General features: G+C 39.1%; 1 protein-coding gene across 1 annotated transcript in view; it reads left to right on the forward strand.

The window, feature by feature from the left end:
• The window catches only part of NYAP2 (neuronal tyrosine-phosphorylated phosphoinositide-3-kinase adaptor 2), a 126,483-nt gene that overhangs the window by 93,955 nt on the left and 5,701 nt on the right, over positions 1 to 26,827 (forward strand). The window contains exon 3 of the mRNA XM_044925309.1: positions 5,164 to 5,373. Coding sequence (XP_044781244.1) covers positions 5,164 to 5,373 — 210 coding nt within the window. The remainder of the gene's footprint in view (positions 1 to 5,163; positions 5,374 to 26,827) is intronic.

Consider the following 26,827-nt stretch of genomic DNA (forward strand, 5'->3'; position numbering starts at 1 on the left):
AGTAAGTGTCTTTTAATTTCATAGCTGCAATCACCACCTGGTTTACTCTCCAGTAAAATGCTCAATAGTACATTTATGATTTTCCTACTGATTTTTTCAGATTTGCCTTCTACTTATATATGAAGGTACAGGAGCACAAGACTGAGTAGTATGATTTCTGCATGTTTTTTGTTCAGGTTTCCCTAAATATACCTGCCAAAGTTCACTAAAGTCTAACTTCTGGGACTTGAAAACAAAGAAAGGAAAAAAAAGAACCCTTTTTGTTCCCAAAGCTGTACTGGGCTTTTATTTAGTTGAGGTTTGAGACCAAAGTGACACTTCCCTGGTGCCTGTAAGTGAGTAATTTGAATGAGAACAAAGAAACTGAGACTGGTATAGGGGGAGAAGCTTGACATACATCCTCAGCCTTTCATATTTAAAATAGTATCCGAACCTGTAGCAACAGTATTGAACCCAGTGATAAATTAGAGCATTTTTTTTTAAGTTGGTTAGTTTCAATTCCAGTGGTAGAAGACTGTGTGTATGTGTGTGCGCCCGCGTGCGCATGAGAGAGGGGGAGAGAGAGAGAGAGAGAGAGAGAAGAAAAAATTTTAACTGCTTAATGATGGCAGGGGAATAAAACCTAGAAAGTGATAATAAGGCAAACATCCCAACATTAAGTTTGAAATCTGGAAGAGAAAGCGAGGTGAAACAGATGGGTCATTAGGTTCTGAGGCTGTGACATTTGGAAGCCAGTCACATTTTCTTTGAAACTGTGAATAAACAGCTTGGAAATAGTCTAGGATGTTCTTTTCTGATACTCGTTTTATTCCATTTGACTCAGGGCACAGAAAAGCAATTGTTAGTTAAATTGTCTTGCTGTAATTAATTGCTGGGATGTATTAGTTTGAAAATATTTTTTTCTTATATTTGATTTCAGTATAACTGGGACTTAAGCTTATAAATGGGTCCAGGGATCTTTCTGAGGTTGTTTTATGGAACTGCCCTCCTGGTTTACATTCTGTCTCATAGAATTATATTTTTGACAAGTGTTTATACAACTTCATAGCATCTTGACTCTGGAAGGGACCTCAGTAATGTGGAAATTAGTGAAGACCAACAAATGAGAACACACGGGGCTATTTATTCAGACTTTGCTGTAGCAAGGCAGTCAGCCACCAGGATGGGCAGAGACTCAAGGCAGGGAGAAAGTGCAAAGCTTTATAGTGGGAAAACGGACTACTTCAGGTATGCCCCCAGTGGAGGCAGTTGGCATAGGCGAGTTGCAGGCAACCTAACCTAGAAACAGGGTTGTTTCGTTGCTAAGTCCTGTCCTGCTTTTTGTGACCCCATGGACTGTAGCCCGCCAGGCTCCTCTCTCCATGGGATTTCCCAGGCAAGATTACTGGAATGGGTTGCCATTTCCTTCTGCAGGGGATCTTCTCGACCCAGGGATCAACCCATGTCTTCTGCATTAGCAGGTGGATATCTACCACTGAGCCATCTGGGAAGCCCAGAAGCAGGGTATCTTATGTTATTGTTAGGGGAACATATTTGACTTTCTCTGTTTGGTCCTGTGTTAAAAGCAGGGATAAAAACTGCGGAAGCTGACAGTTTTTAATCAAATCCTGTCTGTTTTGGGCCAATTCTTACACAGGTTGCAGTTTGCTAGAGATAGCAGTCAAAAGTCTCTACAAGTCTGACTTATGCATTGCAGGTTAGCTTTTTAGACTGATTACTGTGATGATCAGCTAGAATTCTATTTTTATATGTGGTCTGGCAAGTTTACATCTGTATCTTCAGTCTCTCAGTGATTATCCAAAACAAATGTAGGAAGAATAAATAAATTCATGAAGGACAAATTGCCGCAGTTTTTTTTTTTTAATGAATACTCTGTTTAATATGTGTGGCCCTGTTTCATTTTTAAAATATTAAAAATGTAGGATATGATTAGATCCTTCAAATTAAATTGGGAAAGTTAGGCAGGGCTGGTCTTACGTCCATTTTGAAGTTAAGCAAAGCAGAGATCCAAGAGAAAAAGCCAAGGGCTCAGTGTCATGGGTCACCAGCCATGTGGCCACAGTGGCTAAGGATTCCAGCTAGGCCTCTCAGATCCCTCTCCCAGCTGCTTACTGTATTACAAACTATTCTATCTCTGCCCCACAGATTCAAATCACAGGGAACCAAAATATGACATTTGTCTTATCACACTGCTGGAAGATGATGAGTGTTTGAACTTCCGTGCAAAGAAAACAAAATACAGATTCTCTGAACCTATTCTGTCACTGTTCATTATACTCTTTCTCAAAGATTCTTTATTTGAATTAAACTTTCAACCTGGCAAACTTTACAGCTTGTGATTGTCAGGTAATTAGACTTTTGAAAATACCGTTAGCTCTGTGCCACTTGAATACATTTGTATCACTCACCAGATCCCCGTCTTCCATTAGGAATGTTGTATTTCCTACACACATTGAAAAGATGCCAGAGGATTTAGGAAAACTACTCCGTAAATGAGTTAGTCACATACCCACTGAGCAATACGCTAAGAGCTAGAGGCACCAATGGAAAAAAAAAAAAGCAAAAATCAACACTCAGATCCTACCTTTAAAGAACTCAGGGCCTTTTAAGAAGAACAAGTACACAGAAAAAAAGTGATACAAGACAATGTCAGTACAGAGATGTTATCCCACCATGGGCTATATATGGGGTAGGGTGGCTTCAAACGATACTTAAACCGAGTAAAGATGACTGAGGAAAGAGTTCTCCGATGAAAGGAAAGGATATAAGGGTTTTTCAATGCAGGTGAGGTAGGAGATAGTAGCTATGGAAACCAGCATTGTTTTTGTTGGAGAGGGAGTAGAGAGGAAGAAGCTACAGCTAATTTATTGATGTTTCTTGAATACAGTGTTCAAGTAGGAAGTGAAAAAGTTAAAAAGGCAAAGAGTGAGATGGAGAATCATGCAGGTCATAGGGACCTTAGACATACTTCTGTAACAGGAAGCTTCTGGAAGGATTTTAGCCAGGGATACATTATGAATAGATTTGCATTTTTTGTTTTTGTTTTTTGTCTTTAAATACTTATCTATATGTACTACAGAATTACTATCACATCAGTTCTCTGAAATAACATTATTCTGAATGTAGCAAGCTGGTATCACTCCTAAACCATATTTATTTACTACATATGCTCTTTTAAAAATTAGGAAGTGATTATATTTTTAAAAAAATTTCCCATAGGCTATTTTTTAAAAAATTGAAGAGTAGTTTATTTACAATGTTGTGTTAGTTTTAGATGTACAGCAAAGTCATTCAGTTTTATATATGTATATACATTCTATACATAGAAATTTATATATGTATATATAATTTATATCCATATATACATTTATATATGTATATACATTTCTATATATAGAAATGTATATATATATGTATAGAAATATATATATAAATGTTTATATATATTTCTATGTATAGAAATGTATATATATTATATATAGATGCATTTCTATATTTGTTGTTTAGTCGTTAAGTCATGTCTGACTCTTTTGCAACCCCATGGTGGACTGTAGCTCACCAAGCTCCTCTGCCCATGGGGTTTCCCAGGCAAGAATACTGGAGTGGGTTTTCATGTCCTTCTCCATGGGAATCTTCCCAACCCAGGGATCAAACCCACGTCTCCTGTATTGGCAGGTTTTTACCAGTGGACCATCAGGGAAGCCATACATATGTAATATCTATCTATCTATCTCTTCATATATATATTCTTTTCAGATTCTCTTCCTTTATAGATTTTTACAAAATATTGATATAATCCCCTGTGCTATCTGGTACGTCCTTGTTGGTATCTATTTTATATATAACAGATATAATGTGTATAATATTATAGTACTATATAGTGTCTATCTGTTAATTCCAAACTCTATGTGCTTTTAAATACTAATGTACATGACTTACAGAATGGCTATCACATCTAGTCCCTGAAAAAACACTTGATCAAATTTGCATTTTACACAGATCACTTTGGCAGTATATGGAGCTTATTTTTGGGGAAGTCAAAGACAGAGTCAAGGAGGTAAGTTTGGTGATGATTAGAGCTTGAACCAGAACAGCTGAGATAGACATGATAGAAAGAGCAACAGAAGGTAAAACAAGATATTCGCAGATAAAATCTGTAGAATTTGCAGACTGATGGATTGGAGAGTAGCAGTTAAAAAAGAGATAGATAAGTTTCTAAGTTGGATGGTTGGCAGAACAGAAGGAATCATTAGTTTAGTTAGAAATGGTGTCAGCACAGTATGTGAAATGTTAAATCTGTTTTATCTAAGGGACATCCAGATGGAGCATCCAGTAGGCAGTTGGATGAAAAAGTCTACAGCTCAGGAGAATGGTCCAGCCTTCCCATAAACTATTTAGAAACCACCAGCCTCAAACAATTGCTAGTAGAATCCTGGAGGATAAAAGCATAGAAAGAATATATTCTTTCCAGTTGTGACTGTATTTTTTAGTTAACACAACCCAAATGGAAGGGACACTTGGAGGAAGAGAAGGTGTGAATGACACAGAAAAGGTGTTAGACAACACACCACAGAAAAATGGCCATCAGTGACGCCAAGAGAATTGAAAATATCAATAAGAGAGTAATACACAGATTAATCTGGTTACTCTCTTATTGTAATGATGTAAAGAGAGTGGCTTAAAAGTGTCTTCTAAATTTGCCAACTAAAAGGCACTAGGTGATTTTAGCAAAAGCACTTTGTAGTAGAGTGGCTGGGCTAAATTTATGTCACAGGTGGGTATCAGAATGAATGGAAGATGAGAATGTAAAGAGAAGGAATGTAAAAGTGCTTTTTATGAAGTTTCCTTGAAGATTTGCGCCAGGGAGGAGTTACTGAAGAATACTCAAGATTCATTGAGGTTCTCCATCCCAAAGGTATAACTGTTTCTCACTGATGATAACCTGCAAAGCTTGGAAAAACGGGCCCGTGTGATGTGTCCCTGATTTATTTAAATGTTATCATCTCCAACACACCTAAGTTTCCAAAAATACATTAAAATATTTTATAAAATGTTAAATATTTTCTAGAAATTAGAAAAACATTAAATATCCTTTAATTTTTCAAGGAATCTGGGGAGGATGTGACTTTTGTTTAAGAGAATATATTTCTGGTTAATACACAGAATCCACAGAGGAGCTGAAGGTTCGGAGCCACAGCACGGAGCCAATACCAAAGTTGGACAGCAAAGAGAGAGGCCATCATGGGGCATCGTCCTCCAGAGAGCCTATCAAAGCTCAGGAATGGGATGGGACCCCTGGACCACCTGTGGTCACCAGCAGACTGGGAAGATGCTCCGTGAGCCCCACATTATTAGCAGGAAACCACAGCTCAGGTAAGAAAGAGAGTAATCCCCCAAATGGTAAGTCCTCATGGCTCTAGAAGCTATTTTTATGCAATTATCACTTAGAAAATCATAACCGCAGGTATCTCTGTCTCTACTCATAGAGACAGTGTAAGTAGCCCTTTGCACAAAAGGAGGGAACAGTATGTGGTACACTCCGGGGAACATTCTTCACATGGATGATGGAGAAGTGAATGGTGCTTTTCAGAGCTGTACAATGCAGCAACCCTGACAATTCCAACCATCTGTACTAAATTTCTTAACAAAACAAAACAAAAAAAAACACTAGGGGCTCATCTAAAGCAGTTTTCATTTTATAAAGTCGAAGTAATTTAGAGTTTATGCCTCCTTTGCTTTAAAAAAGATTTTAGACTACTGGGAAAAATGAATAGGAAGTAACATGGAGAATAAAAATGTAGCAAAGATGATTGGAAGGCAATAGAGTACATATTATAAGGCATCTGATGTCATAAGATGAAGACAGTGGTCATTGGGCAAGGTACTATGTTTCCATATAAGTTGAAAGAGTTACAAAATTATAATTTAATACATCTTAAATTCACAAGTTGAAATTAAAATCTGAAATGCAGTTTTGCCATGTTAATTGTTGTTGTTTAGTCACTAAGTCCTATCTGACTCTGCAACCTTGTGGACTGCAGCAATATTAATAGATAAATATTATTAAACAACATTTTTAAAAACACAGAATATATGTGCTTTGAATTGATTGACCGACATGGTGGATTCACAGAGAACTGTCAACTGAAATAAACAACAATCAGGCAGACGCCTGTAGTTTTCAGCTTTCTATTCTTTAAGAGTGTTAGGACTCTGAAAGAAAAGACCAGTCCTTTAATGTTCTTTTCAACTCTGATAGTCATCTTGGAAAGCAATTAGCGTGAATTTAGCCTGGGGTCTCTGACTGTCATGCACAAGTTAAAATTGGAACAGGATGGATGATATATGTATTGGGAAAAGGATGCTTCCAGAACATTAGCCAGGCGAGGCAGAACAATAGCTTCCTCAGACTTAAATGTAACTAAAAGCTTTGGTGCCATTGCCATATCACATATCATATGGGTCATCAACTTGATAGCATGAGTTCAAATTTCAGAGAAGGAACATGTGAATTTAGTAGAAATCTAAAAATAGATGTTTGATCATAAAATATAAATATCTATAGGTATATGAGAAGATATCTGTTCATTTTGTCATGAAGAAGAAAAACATAGGAAACAAATGGAATTTTGTAGGATAAAAGCCACTCCCAAAGAAGGTTGACATCACTATTCTATTGGGAATTGTGATTCATTTTAGTTTACTTATTAGTGTATTATTAAGGTATATTTTTGGTTATTTTGTTATTAGTATTAGTTGTATTGTTTTTAGTTATTTGGTTATTAATATATTAGTATCAATAATGTTTTTAATTATTAGTATATTTTTAGTGATTAAGTTTGTGCCACTATCAAAAAAAAAAAATGTATAGTATTTGCTCCTGTTGTGACCACAGATATTTTATAAAATCCAGAAGCATTAGCTGAATGTTTATTATGTAACAGCCACTATTTGAGGATCTGTGAATACAGTAATGAAAGACATCTTCATATTTGGGGCCTCAAATGCAAGTGCAGGACAGATGAGTGGATCATTGCAATAGAATGTATTGTATACACTTCACTCACTATTAAATAACAGCCACTGTTTGAGGATCTGTGAGTACAGTAATGAGTAAGACATCTTCATATTTGGGGCCTCAAAGGCAAGTGCAGGACAGATGAGTGGACTATTGCAATAGAATGTATTATATACAAATAATATGCAAACCTAGTAGGGAGAAATAAGCTAATTTTTCTTGGGAGGATATGATTTCAGGGAAAACAATGAGAGGATTTTGGTGTATAGATGAAATCATCATTGCTTACAGAGGTAACACTTTGAGCTAGAGCTTGAACTATCAGAAACCTGCTCACCAGGAGGACACAGAAGAAATGTCTGCCTTCTAAATGAAAATCTGAAATACTGTAGGATGGACTCTAGCATATTTGGTGTGACAATTTACAGAAGATTTACTGAAAAAACCACAAGTAGGTTGGGACCAGATAGCAAGAATTGTGAAGGGCCTTGTGCATTAAAGCAGAAATTCTTTCAGTCACAGAGTACCAATTAACAGTGGCTAAAAAGGAAATTCAGAGAAGGCAATGGCACCCCACTCCAGTACTCTTGCCTGGAAAATCACATGGACAGAGGAGCCTGGTAGGCTGCAGTCCATGGGGTTGCTAGGAGTCAGACACGACTGAGCGACTTCACTTTCACTTTTCACTTTGATGCATTGGAGAAGGAATTGGCAACCCACTCCAGTGTTCTTGCCAGGAGAAACCCAGGGACGAGGAAGCCTGGTGGGCTGCCGTTTATGAGGTCACACAGAGTCGGACACGACTGAAGCGACTTAGCAAAAAGGAAATTCTTTGGAAGGAATGATGCTAAAGCTGAAACTCCAGTACTTTGGCCACCTCATGTGAAGAGTTGACTCATTGGAAAAGACTCTGATGCTGGGAGGGATTGGAGGCAGGAGGAGAAGGGGATGACAGAGGATGAGATGGCTGGATGGCATCATCTACTCGATGGACGTGAGTCTGAGTGAACTCCGGGAGTTGGTGATGGACAGGGAGGCCTGGTGCGCTGCGATTCATGGGGTCGCAAAGAGTCGGACACCACTGAGTGACTGAACTGAACTCAAAGTAACCCTGGCTTCTGTTAAGACTCCATAGCCTGGAGCAGGAGGTAGGCAGTTTCAAGAGTATCGTAACTGTTTAGTGATATCACCGAGGGCTGAGAAACTTTCTGTCCTATAACTCTCCTCTTTTGCTACCCTGGATGGTACCTTTGTGATCACAAGCTGAGGAGATGGTTCTGAGTATCATGTTCCAGCAGACTCTCTTTTTGATCTACTTGGGCAAATCTGGTAAGCATTCTCTAGATCAATCACTGAGTGAAGAGGAAGGGACTTCCACGAGCTTATAGAGGGCCTTTCTTTCCCTTACATAAAGAGACCTCTGCTTTATACCTGAAGATGAAATCAACAGTCTATTTGCAGGGAGTGTAGCATAAGCAATGGACAGTTATCTGTCCCATTGTGGTTAGGTTTGGCACATTATGTGGCGGACTTTTGTAGTCATTTGTATATTTTTAAGATAGATAAAATATAAATTTAGTTTTCATTGTGAAAAGCCCAATGATAATACCAAGGCTTCAAGCATAGTCAGCGTTGTTACTGAGTCCAAGCTTGTACTGCTCACTGCATGACAAGTCAATAAATTGAGAGATGAGTTGTTGGGGCAAGGAACAGTGACTTTACTTGTAAAATCATCAGACTCAGAAGATGGTGGACTGGTGTCCCAAAGAACCATCTTCCCAAAGTTAGAATTCTGGCTTTTTTTATTCTGAAAAGGGAGGGAGTGTGGCTGGATGCTGCCAGCTTCCTGGTGCCAGAATCCTTTGTACTTGCAGCTGTCCAGATAGGTCTGGTAACGTGTTCCTGCAAACCTCCAATAGGATAAGTGTTATTTTCTGTTCTGTAACTTTTTACCTTTGTATGAATGGGAAGCTATTATCAGATACTTGAAAATGTCCTATCTTGTATATATATTTCAGGCTATAGGCAAACTTGGCTTCCTGGGTGGCACTAGTGGTAAAGAACCTGCCTGCCAAAGCCAGAGACATAAGAGACCTGGGTTGGATCCCTGGATCAGGAAGATCTTCTGCAGAAGGGAATGGCAACCCACTCCAGTATTCTTGCCTGGAGAATTCCATGGACAGAGGAACCTGGGGGGCTACAGTCCATAGAGTCACAAAGAGTCAGACATGACTGAAGTGACTTAGCACCGAATATGTTTACCTCATAGGCAAAATTAGTTTACAAAAGGTGCAGAATTAGCATGACTGAGTACAGGCGACAGAACAGAGAATAGTGCTAAAGGAATAGATCCAACAAGGAGTCAGGTTTGCTCTTCTCCGTTACAACATGAGATGTGGAACAAGGTTAAGGTGGGAAAGCCAGTATTCACATTTTGATGATGTTAATTTGGAAATGCTCTGGGTCGTCTAACTGAGAAGTTAGCATACAGTTGGAATTGTACGTCTAGAGCTAAAGAGATTTAGTGATGTTAGAGAATGAGACTAGGGCTTTTTGACATGGCTGGTACCATAAAACTGGATGATTCTAATCTAGGAGGGCAGGAAACTGAGATTAGAAGGAGCCTGAAACTGTACCCTGGGGAGTCCAAACATTTCTAAGTGTAGGCAGAGAAGAAGCACCTGTGAAACAAATGGAAACAAAACCATCAAATAATACACAAATGAAGTTTTACTGAACACAGTATGTTGCATAAAAATGGGTAAACTGTAATATGTCTTTGACACTCTGACACAATTCTTCTACGAGATTCAGAGTGTAAACTGAATTTATAATGTGCTTTCACTTTCTTCAACTGAAAACTCCTGAAGCATCTCTTTCAGTTGATGGCACCTAAAAATCTCCTCTTCTAGGTCCTTAAGCTCTGTTTGTAGAGTGATAAGTTGACTACTGGCCAGGAGAAATAGCACAAATAGCTTTCGTTTTGCACACTCTCCATATTAGATTATGAAGGAAGTAAATAAGGTGGAAGAAAAGATTTTTGTTACAATTTTGATAAAGATATTTTTGTATCTATTTTACAAGAAATGTGAAATGCAGGGGCAAATATAGAGTTACATATACAGTGTCCATGCCAATTAGGGCTTCTTCAGTGATACTGAAACATATTAGCATGATATAATCCTTGAAAAAACATTACAAGTATTGAACTTTTAGAAGTCCCTGCCTCCCAAATACTGGGTTAGCCCAAAAGTTCATTTGGGTTTCCATAAACTGTTACAGAACAAACGTTTTGGCCAGCCCCATAGATCATTGAAATTCTATCTGTCAAGCCTACTCATATTCCAATTTTGAGAGGAAAAGTGAAAGTTGCTCAGTCATGTCCGGCACTTTGCTACCCCATAGACTATATAGTCCATGGAATTCTCTAGGCCAGAATACTAAGAAGAATAGGAAAATATTTGTTATGTTGGTAGTTCTAACTTTTCTAAAAAGAAAGGACCTAAAATGTGCCAATTCTATATTAGAAAAGGGTATATTTCCACTAGCAAGGAGAGGTTTACTATTTGAATTATAAAGTTCACTCACTTTTGGGGTTTTAAACAAATGGGACACTCCTTAAAGAATCACCTCCATCAGTGAGATGACCTTCATCCAGACTAGGTAAATAGCTATGTGAACAGAACATGTTGGACTTGCTATTTTGGAACAGAAGAGAGTGACTCAGTATTTACGCTTTATCCCTCTTCTCCTCACACTTCCTCTTCATTTTTGTATCCTTGACATGGGACCACTGGATGAGGAATATTCCTGCACTACACTAGAACTGCAAGTGATAACCCTCCTCCCTAAACGAGGAATCACACAGCTCCACACCTGACACCCAAAAGGAATGCAAATCCCACCAGGTCCAACTTTAAATTCTCCCTCTCTGTGTCAGTCAACTTTCTGCCTCTGGTTCTTTCTCGCTCTCTCTCACTGACACACACACATAGATACACACACACACACACATATGCACACAAAGACACAAACTGCTACCAGTCACAGACTATTTGCTTTAACAGACGTAGTTTAGCCACTTGAAATGGTTGTTCTTAACAGCTCTTCTGAGGGATGAAGGAAATGCTGAAGTAAAGCAGATGAGTGTATCAGGAGATCTCAGTTCTAATTACTGGTGCTACTGTTTGCTGTGGCATTTTTTTCAAGTCACTGCTGTTTAGTAAATCAGAAATTCTGCAGAGGGGAGAGTCTTGCGGGTAGTGGAGAACTGGGACCCCAGTGCTCACAAAAACAATGAGCAAAAGTAGAAATTATACCAGTATATATTATATTAACAGCAATTTAGATTTCAAAAACTAAATCCATCAACACGTAGTTTCTAAGCTTGTATCCATCTCTGCTATGTTTTGTGGGGGACAAGCACATACACACATTATAGGGTATATAAAACATAAACATGGTCCCTGCCACTCTAAAACATTACTATGCTTCTTTTTGACACAAAACTATTGAACGTAAATTAATTAGATTATAATTGAGCATATTATTTTTCTTATTGTCTCTACTTTTAAAATTCAGAGATCAAAAAATGAGGGCAAGCTAGAAAAAGGATGGAGGGATTAATGAGAGACATTGAGTCTTTAAATAGGATTGTATCAGGTCTTTTGAAAAAATCATTTATTATTATTATTAATTGAGTAGAAATCTAGAATGAGGACTTTCTACATGGGATGAAGAAGATAAGTAGCACATCAGACTTCTCTGTCCATCACCATCTCTCAGAGCTTGCTCAAACTCATATCTACTGAGTCAGTGATGCCATCCAACCATCTCATCCTCTGTTGTCCCCTTCTCCTCCTGCCTTCAATCTTTCCCAGCATTAGGATCTCGTCCAATGAGTCAGCTCTTCTCATTAGGTGGCCAATGAGTTGGAATTTCAGCTTCAGCATCAGTCCTTCCAATGAATATTCAGGGTTGATTTCCTTTAGGACTGAATGGTTTGATCTCCTTACAGTCCAAGGGATTTTCAAGAGTCTTCTCCAGCATCACAATTCAAAAGCATCAATTATTTGGTGCTCAGTCTTCTTTATGGTCCAACTCTCACATGCATATGTTACTATTGGAAAAATTATAGTTTTGATTATACGGACCTTTGTCGGCAAAGTGATGTCTCTGCCCTTTTAATGCGCTTGTCATAGCTTTCCTTCCAAGGATCAAGTGTCCTTTTCTACTCTACTTCATATTCTAATCATGTTTTTGAAGACTGGAAAGATCATAAAGATGTGAGTGTTTTAGCCAAAGGTCTAATAGTGTATAGGATATCTGGGAAGAAGATTTGGCAGAATGGGAACCATTTAATATAAGCAACTGAAAACTAGGATTCAAGAAAGGGAACTATATACAATTGAACCCAAGAGTGTAGTCTTTGAAAATTGATGATTAGTTGATTTATAAGAAAGATGCTTTCCTCTTGATGTTCTGAAACATACTTTACTTGATAACCTGGGATAACTGGTAACTTTGCTGATAAACCTCCAGGCAACCATAACTGAAAAATATTTCTATCCAGAAAGTCTTATGTGCACAAGTTCAGAGAAAGAAAAACACGTGAGAAGCATGCATTGGGCTGCAGAACTGAGGATAGTGGAATAGTATTTATGACAATAATTCCTGGAAAACCATAATAAATCAATGTGGTCTTCCCTCTTTGTTTATGTAAGCCATGCTTTACAGTGGTGTTAATAAATTAATATTTTGGTGTTAATAACATGTAACACTGCTATGCCCCAGTTTATCTTTATAGAAAAGATAAGGGGAATCTCACCATGTAGGTTGTTATGAGAATTAAACTCAGAAATGTATAAGCAGGTCTGGTACAAATCTGACTTGTAATAGCTAGGAGACCATGGTTTATTGTGTTCCCATTCAGTTTTATTAGAAAGATCTCCAATTCTTTTTTTTCTAGGACAAAACCTGAGTATTTCCTTTGGAAAGCTCAACTCATTGCAAATATAAGGTTTTCTTGAGTCACACAGAATATAATTGGCTATAGGACCACTACTAATAGGAACATGACCACAACATCCTGTCTTTCATTTATTTGTGTATTTCTGACAAAGACTAAGTCAATGTAAAGGCCATTTTTGGATTCTCTTGAGTCTGAATTTATGAAATCTGGAGAAAGTATCAGGTACAGGCTTTAAAATTTACTTGCTGTATTATATACAGTTATCAAAAAGTCATCTTAAACTCTCATAGTGTTTCTTTTCTGCTTCGTAGCAATGAATGAAATTTAAATACACAGATTAGTAAGGACATGGGAATCACAAGAAAACACTGATATACACAAAGTTACACATTTCTTTAATAAATACTCAACTTGACATTCATTCATCTGTTAATTCAGTCATTCATTCCCTTTGTGTATATTTAACAAACACTTATTCAGCATCTACTCTGTGATATTCAGGGACTAGGTTCTGGGGGTGCAGGGTAAGTGGGGTAGACCTGATCTCCCCCTTCCAGAGCTCATGTTCTAACAGGAAAGATGGAGAGTAAAGTTTAACAGATTCTTATAAATGATATGAGGGGGAAATTCTGGGCACAGTTCAGTTCAGTTCAGTTCAGGCACTCATTCGTGTCCGACTCTGCGACCCCACGGACTGCAGCATGCCAGGCTTCTTGTCCATCACCGACTACCAGAGCTTGCTCAAACTCATGTCCACTGAATCGGTGATGTCATCCAACCATCTCATCCTCTGTCGTCCCCTTCTCCTCCTGCCTTCAATCTTTCCTAGAATCAGGGTCTTTTCTAGGATCTTTTCTGGGCACAGTCACATGATTTATTCATCTAAAAGGGAATGTAATTCAGACAGGCTTCCTTGAGAAAGTGATATTAAATTTGGTACTAGCATGATGAGTAAGAACTAGGCACATAAGAGGGGATAAAGTGCTCTGTGCAGCTCACTCACTGATGGGTGGATGAAAAAGATTTATTGTTAAAAGCTGATTAGTAGTAAACTGTTTAATATGGCTGTGTAATTCCCAAACTTTATACTCTTCTCCATATTTTCTTATGGCTTGATGCCTTATAGTTGCAATAACGGTCTCAATCATTCTCATCTTCCTGAATGCACATTCTTTGCAATGTGCTTTAATAACTCCTTATCAACTAGTAAGGTCTATTTCCTACCCTTTAAATCTGGGTTATCCTTGTTTCTTGCATTGATCAATAGAATGAGATGGAGGTGACTTTGTGTCAGTCATGAGCCTCAGCCTCAAGAGGCCATGAATGCTTCCAGTCCTACCTCCACCATGAAAATAAGCCTGAACTAGCCTACTGGGAAATGGGATACATGTGGAAGAAAGCCAAGGGTCTTCAGCCTTCAGCCAGCCAACTCCCAGGCATGTGAGAAAGCACAGCGTGAAACAGCAGAAACGCTTACCTGACCCAGAGCTGACCACGGACGCATGAGTGAGCCCAGCCCAGACCAGAACAACCACCCAACTGATCCATAGACTCAAGAACAAAACTCAGTGAGCGTCATTTTAAGTCACTGGGTTTGGGTGCAGTGTGAAATCATGAACTGACTGTAGCCGCCATGGTCTGTTTCAGTTTTGCTGGTTTTCCATCAAATGGAAATATTTAATTACTATTATTTGATTGCAGTATGCTTCTTAAAAACCCAAAAGTCACAGAAAAAAAAGTGAAAACCCACCCACCTTTTGCTTTAGCATTCCACTTTTCAAAGCATCATTTTTTCATAATTATATTTATTTATTTTTAATTGATTGATGATTGCTTTACAGTATTGGTTTGATTTCTGTCATGCATCAACATGAATTAACCATGGGTATACCTATATCCCCTACTTCTTGAATTTCTATCCCACCTCCCACCTTTTCCCACCCCTCTAGGTTGTCACAGAGCCCAAGTTTGAGTTCCCTGAGTCATACAGCAGATTCCCATTGGCTATCTATTTTACATATGGTAGTGCATATGCTTACATGCTACTCTCTCCATTCATCTCACCCTCTCCTTGCTGTCTCTAGCCCTTTCAAAGCATGATTTTTAACTGTCAAGGTTGCATCACTGTTTGGGGCCTGTGCATAGATAGAAACTGTCATTTCTATTATTTTCATTGTTATTATGCAACAGGAACCACAAACCAGTCAGGTAGCATTCAGGCCTCATGGTGATTCGGGCTTCGCTGCAGGAAATTGACTAACTTCCTGTTTGGCTCTGTATGAGCCGCAGGCGGCTGTAGGTTTCAGCGTCTATGACCCTCAAGGCTGCCGTTCTGTACTGTCAGCTCAGGCAGCAGAGCTCAGTTCCCCACATCTGCTCTCCGTCCCAGTTCTAATTGGATGCTGGGTTATTTCCTCGGGGAACACTGGCCAAATCCGGTTGCTAGGTTCTGCTGGCTGATTTCACACTCCAGAGTTTAACGCTCCCTTTCTGAATTCTAGTAGTAAACACATAACAGAATTCTCATGTGGAGTCTTTGGAGAGTATAAGTCATATTCCCAGTCGTCCCACTTTCACTTCTCTGCGGAAAACTGTGACTTCTGGCTGCTAGAATTTGTGTTCGCCAGAGAAATGGTTTTATTTGTCTTTCTCCTGATACTGGTGATACAGCTTTGAGAAACAACCAGGACAGGAGAAGTTGGTCTTAACCATTGTAAACAACCCAGATGTGTCTTTTTGGGGTTCGAATGTGCAGCAGGTAATTACAGAATGATAGAAGGTGATTATGCTCATATTCCAAGGCCAAAAGCTAAAGCACAGAAGCAGAATTTGCAAAGGAGGTGATGGAAGTGAGTGTCCTTAACTGAACCCCTTTCTCTAGCCTAGGAAAAGGGCTAGAGGCTAGGAGGCTAGAAACCAGCTGTTAGAGACTTTGAAATAGTGTGTGTTTGTGTGTGTGTGTATGAGAGAGAGGCAGAGACAGAGAGAAAGAGAGAGAGAGAGAGAGATGAGATGAATCTCCATTTCTTATAGACAAGGGATGAGAAAATTGTCTCCCCCAGTGAAAAATCAAATTATAGAGACTTTCACTGGACCACCTGGAAAATTTGTTATTTTTTTCAGGTCATTGAAGGGACACCATTGAGGAAAAAAAAAGTACAAGAGGTTAGCTGAATAGCCTATGACCACAGAATAGACAGCTTCCTAGCAAGTAACTCTTCAGCTACTTCTGATGGGTTAAAGATGTGTGCAAAGTGTGTTTACTGTGAACCAGATTAAGCCATGGGGAGAAACCCATGGAGGTTGTTTAGGTCATGTGACTAGCCAGAGTGGCAAGGCCTCTGCAGGACATGGCTCAAGGCCCATCCACAGGATGCCCACTGGGCAAAAAGGAGATCTCAGGTGAGAGATGGCCAGCCATGTGGGCCTTTCAGGGTGCACTTGAAAGCACCCCACAAAGAGTATTCTCCTCCCTCTCCTTCCCTGCTACACCACAGTGTGAGGCACACCAGCTCGTGCTAGCACCAGGCAAGAAGGCTTTTCTTATCCCTTCACCTCCCCTCTTTCCTCCTACCTCAACCCTTGTGAAGGCAGACATAGTGAGGATCAAGCTGGGGGCACTGGGGTTAGAACATTGTCAGGCAAAATGTCAGTGTGTGCTGGAGCAGAATGGACCAGGAAAGAAGCATCTACTTGAAACAAAGTTCAAAATTGTAATTAATGTAAGGAACTAGGCATTTAAATGATTATTTCAATAAGTCTTTTGTGACTTGAAGAAACCAAAGGATTTTAAGGTTCTTTATGTTAACAGCTAAATGGAAAACTTAAAAAAAGAAAAACAGAATCAGATGTAATCATAAAATTTTCTCTAAGATTATTGCAGATTCCATTTAGCCAAGTTATGAAATTTCAGTTTATCACCTTTGTTGATTATCTGTGACCCATTTAAAGCAATGGGTTTCTCTGGTGGCTCAGACGGTTACAAATCTGCCTGTAATGCAGGAGACGCGGTTTTGATCCCTGGGTCAGGAAGATACCCTGGAGTAGGAAATGGCAACCCACTCCAGTATTCTTGCTGGAGAATTCCATGGACACAGGAGCCTGGCAGGCTACAGACCATGGGGTCACAAAGAGTCAGACACAGTTTGGTTCAGTTCAGTTCAGTTCAGTTGCTCCATCATGTCCTACTCTTTGCGACCCCATGAACTGCAGCACGCCAGGCCTCCCTGTCCATCACCAACTCCCAGAGTCCACCCAAACCCATGTCCATCGAGTCGGTGATGCCATCCAACCATCTCATCCTCTATCGTCCCCTTCTCCTCCTGCCCTCAATCTTTCCCAACATCAGGGTCTTTGCAAATGAGTCAGCTCTTCTCATCAGGTGTCCAAAGTACTGGAGTTTCAGCTTCAACATCAGTCCTTCCACTGAACACCCAGGACTGATCACCTTTAGGATGGACTGGTTGGATCTCCTTGCAGTCCAAGGGACTCTCAAGAGTCTTCTTCAACACCATAGTTCAAAAGCATCAATTCTCCGGCACTCAGCTTTCTTTATAGTCCAACTCTCACATCCATACATGACTACTGGAAAAACCATAGCCTTGACTAGACAGACCTTTGTTGGCAAAATAATGTCTCTGCTTTTTAATATGCTGTTTAGGCTGGTCATAACTTTCCTTCCAAGGAATAAGCATCTTTTAATTTCATGGCTGCAGTCACCATCTGCAGTGATTTTGGAGCTCAGAAAAAGTCAGCCACTGTTTTCATTGTTTCCCCATCTATTTCCCATGAAGTGATGGGACCAGATGCCATGATCTTAGTTTTCTGAATGTTGAGCTTTAAGCCAACTTTTTCACTCTCCTCTTTCACTTTCTTCAAGAGGCTCTTTAGTTTTTCTTCACTTTCTACCATAAGGGTAGTGTCATATGCATATCTGAGGTTATTGATATTTTTCACGGCAATCTTGATGCCAGCTTGCACTTCCGCCAGTCCAGCATTTTGCATGATGTACTCTGCATATAAGTTAAATAAGCAGGGTGACAATATACACCCTTGACATATTCCTTTTCCTATTTGGAACCAGTCTGTTGTTCCATGTCCAGTTCTAACTGTTGCTTTCCTGACCTGCATACAGGTTTTTCAAGAGTCAGGTCAGGTAGTCTGGTATTCCCATCTCTTTCAGAATTCTCCACAGTTTATTGTGATCCACACAGTCAAAGGCTTTGGCATAGTCAATAAAGCAGAAATAGATGTTTTTTCTGGAACTCTCTTGCTTTTTCCATGATCCAGCAGATGTTGGCAATTTGATCTCTGGTTCCTCTGCCTTTTCTAAAACCAGCTTGAACATCTGGAAGTTCATGTTTCACGTATGGCTGAAGCCTGGCTTGGAGAATTTTAAGCATTACTTTACTAGCATGTGAGATGAGTGCAATTGTGCAGTAATTTGAGCATTCTTTGGCATTGCTTTCTTGGGAATTGCAATGAAAACTGACCTTTTCGGGTCCTGTGGCCACTGCTGAGTTTTCCAAATTTGCTGGCATATTGAGTGCAGCACTTTCACAGCGTCATCTTTCAGGATTTGAAGTAGCTCCACTGGAATTCCATCACCTCCACTAGCTTTGTTCATAATGATGCTTCCTAAGGCCCACTTGACTTCACATTCCAGGATGTCTGGCTCTAGGTGAGTGATCACACCATTGTGATTATCTGGGTTGTGAAGATCTTTTTTGTACAGTTCTTCTGTGTATTCTTGCCACGGCTTCTTAATATCTTCTGCTTCTGTTAGGTCCCTACCATTTCTGTCCTATATCGAGCCCATCTTTGCATGAAATATTCCCTTGGTATCTCTAATTTTCTTAAAGAGATCTCTAGTCTTTCCCATTCTATTGTTTTCCTCTATTTCTTTGCATTGATCGCAACTGAATGATTAACACACATTTAAAATAGTGTTTTTATTTATATACCATGTGTTAACTTCTAAAATAAGTGCTATTTTATCTGATCTTCACAAACACCCATACATCTGCAGATTAGTGTTATGATCCAAGTTATTTAGCTGACCAAACTGTAGCTCAGGAGAAATCAATTAAACAGCCCAGACCCACCGATCAGTAGTGGGTTCAAATCAAGAATGGGATTTCAAGTTTCTGAACAATAGTACAGCTCCCTTCCCATGACTGAATTAGGTTGTTTCCCCATTTTCACCTCCATGTTCATAAATTCATTTATTTATCTATGCATTCATTTATTCTTCTATTTTTCCAATATAAAGTTCCCAGGCACTGAGCGTGAGCCAGTGAGGGAAACTGCTATTAATCACAAAAGTTAAAAATGTAATTACAATCTGTGACAAAACTCACCAAGGAAAATGACACCACACTCCCTCTGAAGTCACAGGGCCTCCTGGTCCCTTGGGAGCTAAGATCTCATATGATTTAGGAGAAAAACTAATCCAGGGAGAGGACCCAGGAGGTGTAACAACTCTGGAACTTGGGGGCATGTGTGAGAGAGTGGCCAAGGGCGGCTGCCTGACAGTGTGAGGCTGAGGTGACCACGTCAGTGATTCAAGTCTTACCTAAAAGTGCCAGGAAGCCATTTATGGATTTTAAACTCCTGGGATTATAAACTCAGGGATCAGGTTTACAAAGTCAGCTAATGTATTTTCATCCTAAACCAAGGGGAACCGAATTATGAAGATAAATATGCTGCCCCCAAAAAACCTACCTTATCAATTCAAAGAAGTGTTTTCTCTTCTCTCTAGTCCGTGAAATTTCTCTGTTCTTCTGACTTACTCAGAGTTGTTCATAACTGTTTGTTTTGCTATATCTAAACATTAACTCTCAAGCACCTGAGCAACTGTGTCACATGTATGTTTTTTTCACTAATAAAATAGCAACATGATCTGTCCTTGTCTTTCTTTGGTTCAACCATTTACTCATCCATCAGGCTTGTGAGAATACCTGTTTTTTGAACAGCACCCTATAAGGTGGGGTGACACATGACCTCTGCCTTCAAGGAGCCTATGCTGGCCTATGATGGTGCTTGAGTTTTTACGAGAGGGCCTCACTGTCCCAGATTCAGAAAGAAAGGACCCTAGACTTTGTTTCTCAGTGGTTTGTAAGGATTTCCCTAAAGTACTTACATTCTTTTTCTCATTTTTTCCCAAGCAAGATGACTTGTTAAAACTATGGGAACAGTTCTGGAGTCAAGCAATTTGATGATATTAACTGGTGTATATGTGTGTATGTGTGTGTGTGTATCTATAGCTACTTATAGATTTTAAACTTGAGTTTTCTGTGGTCTGATTTGCAGTCAGGTAGCTTATTATCATATTCTGTACATAACCGTGTGACTACACATACATATACACACATAAAGTTCCTTAAACCTGATTTCTAATAAACGCCATGCACAGACCATGACATTGCATATCATACAGATACCCTGGGAGCTGCTAGAAAAAACCCAGTTTGATAGTAGTTCACTCTTGTTAGAAAAATTCTGAATTTCTACCTACTCTCTGTTTGATTCTCTTGGGGAAAAAAGGTCATTTATCCGGCATAATTCAGAGAATGCAGAAGGTACCTTCTCCTTACTCGCCTCTCAGCAGGTTAACCCTGTTTAGGCATCATGATGACACTATGCTTGAGTTCTGACTGCAGCGCCATTCCTCCGGTCTTTCACTGCAGGAAACCTGCCCACCCTGTGCCTCCTTGGGGAGAAGGGGCTCTGACATCGCTCCTGGTTGACAGTTGGCTTTCTTTGGGAAAGCGCTGTGGGTACAGCACACCACCAGTTTTCGCAAAGCATGTTCTTACTGCATCTGTGAAAAGCCATAAGAGACATGACAGAAAAGAAGGTTCTGTTTGACTTACGCTGGGAGTGTACTGAAACTAGTTCTGGGAGCTTGTAGGCACACCAGAATACGTAGCAAATTGCATTTGCACTGCCATCTCCTGTCCAAGTCAGGCATTGCAGTTTTCCCCATCATGAGTTTTTTTTTTTCAAGTTAAATTCAACTATAATCTGGTATGGACCTAACAGAAGCAGAAGATATTAAGAAGATATGGCAAGAATACACAGAACTGTACAAAAAAGATCTTCATGACCCAGATAATCACAATGGTGTGATCACTGACCTAGAGCCAGACATCCTGGAATGTGAAGTCAAGTGGGCCTTAGAAAGCATCATTATGAACAAAGCTAGTGGAAGTGATAGAATTCCACTTGAGCTATTCCAAATCCTGAAAGATGATGCTGTCAAAGTGCTGCACTCAATATGCCAGCAAATTTGGAAAAAACTCAGCAGTGGCCACAGGACTGGAAAAGTTCAGTTTTCATTCCAATCCCAAAGAAAGGCAATGCCAAAGAATGCTCAAACTACCACACAATAGCACTCATCTCACATGCTAGTAAAGTAATGCTTAAAATTCTCCAAGCCAGGCTTCAGCAATACGTGAACCATGAACTTCTAGATGTTCAAGCTAGTTTTAGAAAAGGCAGAGGAACCAGAGATCAAATTGCCAACATCCGCTGGATCATGGAAAAAGCAAGAGAGTTCCAGAAAAACATCTATTTCTGTTTTAGTGACTATGCCAAAGCCTCTGACTGTGTGGATCACAATAAACTGTGGAAAATTCTGAAAGAGATGGGAATACCAGACCACCTGACCTGCATCTTGAGAAACCTGTATGCAGGTCAGGAAACAACAGTTAGAACTGGACATGGAACAACAGACTGGTTCCAAATAGGAAAAAGAGTACGTCAAGGCTGTATATTATCACTGTGTTTATTTAACTTATATGCAGAGTACATCATGAGAAACGCTGGACTGGAAGAAACACAAGCTGGCATCAAGATTGCCGTGAAAAATATCAATAACCTCAGATATGCAGATGACACCACCCTTATGGCAGAAAGTGAAGAGGAACTCAAAAGCCTCTTGATGAAAGTGAAAGTGGAGAGTGAAAAGTTGGCTTAAAGCTCAAATTCAGAAAACGAAGATCATGGCATCCAGTCCCACCATTTCATGGGAAATAGATGGGGAAATAGTGGAAACAATGTCAGACTTTATTTTTCTAGGCTCCAAAATCACTGCAGATGGTGACTGCAGCCATGAAATTAAAAGATGCTTACTCCTTGGAAGGAAAGTTATGACCAACCTAGATAGCATATTAAAAAGCAGAGACATTACTTTGCCAACAAAGGTCCGTCTAGTTAAGGCTATGGTTTTTCCAGTAGTCATGTATGGATGTGAGAGTTGGACTGTGAAGAAGGCTGAGCGCCGAAGAATTGATGCTTTTGAACTGTGGTGTTGGAGAAGACTCTTGAGAGTCCCTTGGACTGCAAGGAGATCCAACCAGTCCATTCTGAAGGAGATCGGCCCTGGGATTTCTTTGGAAGGAATGATGCTAAAGCTGAAACTTCAGTACTTTGGCCACCTCATGCGAAGAGTTGACTCATTAGAAAAGACTCTGATGCTGGGAGGGATTGGGGGCAGGAGGAGAAGGGGATGACAGAAGATGAGATGGCTGGATGGCATCACTGACTCGATGGACGTGAGTCTGAGTGAATTCCGGGAGTTGGTGATGGACAGGGAGGCCTGGCATGCTGCGATTCATGGGGTCGCAAAGAGTCGGACACGACTGAGCAACTGATCTGATCTGATCTGATCTGATAATCTGGCCAATACAATTTTTTGCCTCTTTTGTTAGAGTCTTGGGAAAGATGAAGCAATGGAAGAACACATTTTCTCAGAACTTGAAGAGATACACAAAGAAGTCATTTTTTACACTGACTTCATTCTTTAAAATGTGGTTTAATGCTTCATTTAATAAATACTGCATGAGTCCTTATCAGGGATTAGTTTTCCTGTTGCTCAGGTGGAGAATGAGATGGGCATGGCTCCCGTCCTCACAAAGCATTCAGTTTAGTAGAGAAGGAGATGGAAGGAGGGGGCAGGAACAAGTGTGCCAGCAGAGTGAGCAGCATGATTAAAATTCGAGAGTAAGGGAATACATGGGCCTTTAGGAGAATTTAATGCAATGTGACAGGTGCAAGGTTGCAGGTGAGGCTGGCTATGTAAGCTGAGCCATGTGTACCATTGAGAGGAAGCAGTTTAGACTTCTTTATATTATAAGCAGAGGAACTGAAAGATCATATGTGCTTTAAACAATAAAATAAAAACAGCTAACATTTATTGAGACTTTATGACATGTTGGCCACTATGGTGAAATCCACACTTATTATATTACTTAATTCCTAAAATAATGTTCCGAAGCAGCTACCTTTATCTCTCCCATTTTTCCTGTGAACAAATGGAAGCTTAGCGACGTCAAGTAAATTGTCTTTAGTCATTCAACTAGTCAGTGATGAGAACTTAGCATCATTGGTAATACATCTTTCCAAGAGCTCCAGCAGAAGTATGAAGGCAACTCTCATTGGCTGCCTTGGGTCACATGTTCAATCCTGAGCCAGTCAGTGAAGCAAGGGGATAGAAGGATTGATTGGACAGGGCAGAATCACATGGCCACTTCTGGAGCTGAAGTTGGGGTCAGCCCATAATAGGGAACCATGAAACTTGAGATTACTGATGGTTGTGTTCTCCAAAGGGAATTCATACTATTCCAGAAGAAAGAATAAGTGGATTCTAGATAGATGAAAATGACAGATGACCTTCATACCTCCTCAATTTTATTTTTAAATACTTATTTTTTTTAAATGTTTAACCATTTACTGCCAAAGCTTTCACCAACAATTTTATAAATGTTTGCACATAGCACACTTGAGTTATGCATAATCCTACCAACACTGATACAGAAATTAAGCACAGAAGTTTTTCAGTTCTTCTGGATCTCTCCATGTATAGGTGTTATTAAACTTTGTTTGACAATAACTATCTAAATAAATAAGTAATAAAGCATGAAAAGCAAACCAAAAGGAGGAGTAAAAGAAGTGACTTTAGTAAACTAACTCACCATCAATCAAGAGTATTTTTGAGGTCATTTCAATGATTCCAACAGATTTAATTTATGAACATCCAAGAATCAGTGAACCTTGGCAAGTGCTTCTTATTATAAGTGATGAAAAAGCACCCTGAGAATTTGGATGGCTTCCCTCAGGTCTCACAGGACGGTCATAGCATTTCTTAGACATTGCTGTCGAGATTTTACTAGGGCAGCATTTTACAACTAGTGGTTCCCAAATCCTCTGGAGTTTTCAAAGGTTTTCCCGTGTTTCTGGTACTTCAACATGATATTTTCCACTGTTTCAAATTTTTGTTTTTCAAATACTCAAATGGATGATTAACTGGATAAAAAAATGACCCTTTTAAGAGAACTTTTTGGGGGTTCAGAGTCCATAGGAAACAACAGTGCTTAAAGTCTTCATTCTCAGAACCCTTTACGTTCTTCAAAGTTATTGAGAACCCCAAAGAGCTTTCCTTTCTCTGGGTTAGGTCTACTATTTCTTATGCTAGAAATTAAAACTGAGAATTAAAAATTATCTGTTCATTCAAATAGTAAACCCATTACACATTAACATAAAATTTTTTTCTCATGAAAGATGACACTGTTTTCCAAAATTGTAACAGATGCTTAGAAGATTGACATTTTTTACATTTTTACAAATCTCTCTGATGTCTGTTTCAGTAGAACATAGGATTTCATCTATGTTGGATTCAGTCTGTTGTGATATGTTACTTTGGTTAAAAGGTATCAAGGAAATCTAGACTTAAATATAGGTGAAAGAGGAGGGATATTTTAATAGCATTTTCATATAATTGTGGCTATTCTTCTTTAACGCTTTCCCCAAATTCAACAAACAACAGTTTGGTTAAGGTTAGCTACATATCAATAAACTCATTATGCTTTATTACATTAAAATACCTTGGTCTATCTTAGACTTAAGTGTATCTTTATTGGTGAGTGATTTATAACATAGGGCTTTTAGAAAATGTGTCATGCAAATCTTCCATAGGTTGACACATTTTGTTATAAAAAATCAAAAGCAACGCATTCATTAATATAGCCACTGATCTCCTAAGAAAAGTCTTTAAGTATAAGGGTTCTGTCAAGCTCAGAGCGAGAAATACAAGTGTTTGAAAAGTTTACTTTTTGCCTGAAAGCTCAAATACATCATTGTCAACACATACTGCTAGTTGTATTCCTTAAAGCAATAAGCTAACTTCATTCATTTTTTTTTGAGAAGATGTCTGCCAAATATGAAAGTGCGTGTGGCAGTGGAAAAAATGCATAATTACTAGTACAATTTGGTGCTATTGTTTAATGTTCTACTGTGTCAGCAGACTTATCCAACCTTGTTTTTGTACTTTGAGTGTGTTTGTCAACACAGTAGAGAAGACCAAATAATGTCTTAGTGTTTTTATGAAAGCAGTTTTTACCTTATGCCGTCCACCTCCTCAAAGGGTGTTAGAGCCCTTCAGAAGTTCTGCTGTAGAGTGAATAAGCATAGCCATTGCTGGAGATCAGATTGAAGTCCCTGCCATGGGGATGTCAATGTAGAGTCTTACACTCATTTTTTTTTTTTTTAATTGGGGTAGAGGTAATGTTGAGTTAGCTTCTAGTGTACAATGAAGTGAATTAGCTATTTGTCCACGTATATCCCCTCCCTCTTGGTCCTTCCTACCATCAGCCCCCTATCCCGCCCCTCTAGGTCATCACAGGGCACCAAACTGAGTTCCCTGTGTTTTATAGCAGGTTCTCACCAGCTAGCTAGTTTACACACGGTGGTGTGTATATGCCAATCCCAATTTCCCAAGTCACCCCATGTCCTATGACACATGTTGTTTAGTTTATGTCTGTAACAGACAGTGTATTTAAGGTGGAATAATAAGAACATCATATTTATATATGAAAATAACATTGCATTTATATATATAAATATAAGAACACTGCATTTATATGTATAAAGAGCATTGTATTTATAGTAAAACATGCTACAAGACCATGCACAATTTCAGTATCTGGTCACCCTTTGTCACAGGATATTTGCTCTTCTTTAAACCACAAAATCAGTTGTATAAAGAAGAATCACTAGTATGATGTCCAATGTTGATTGTCATTTACATTAATAAGGTGAGTGATACACAAAAATTTAAGCCTGGAATTTCTTTATTTTTGTTATTTAGAAGTCATATATCACATATTATATAAATACATGAAGTTATTTATGCCATGCATTCATTCCTAATATCAGAGGATGAAAGAGTTTTGTTCTGTTTTTTGTTTGTTTATTCTATTTTTGACATCATAACATGAAGTTAAATTTTTATTCCCATGGTAATAGTTGATCCTGTATATCAAATGCCTTTCCCTCTATTTCTTGGCAGATGAATTTTTATGTAATAATTTTTAAGATACTTAATTAGCATATATTACTTGTTAAATAGATAAAATATGTTCCTTTATGAACATATACTTTAAATCTCTTTTATGTGGAATCAAGTATCTTTTTTTTTAAAGCACACTTTCATATTCAGCTAAGGTGATGAAGATCTTAAGGGCATTTCAGAAATCATGTGTTTTAATAAAAGAGACTCTCAAATTTAAAAAGCTGTTAATGCTACTGTATGCCATGTTGCCGTGTAAGAAACTAACCGGGCATTACAGCACTGGGGGCATCCCTGTGTATGAGCAGTGTGAGTTAAATTCTCTCTGCATAAGAAAGTCGGAGAAGGCAATGGCACCCCACTCCAGTACTCTTGCCTGGAAAATCCCATGGGCGGAGGAGCCTGGTAGGCTGCAGTCCACGGGGTCGCTAAGAGTCGGACACAAATGAGCGACTTCACTTTCACTTTTCACTTCCATGCACTGGAGAAG

This window comes from Bubalus bubalis, chromosome 2 (genome assembly GCF_019923935.1).
Source record: "Bubalus bubalis isolate 160015118507 breed Murrah chromosome 2, NDDB_SH_1, whole genome shotgun sequence".
Taxonomy (NCBI): Eukaryota; Metazoa; Chordata; class Mammalia; order Artiodactyla; family Bovidae; genus Bubalus; species Bubalus bubalis.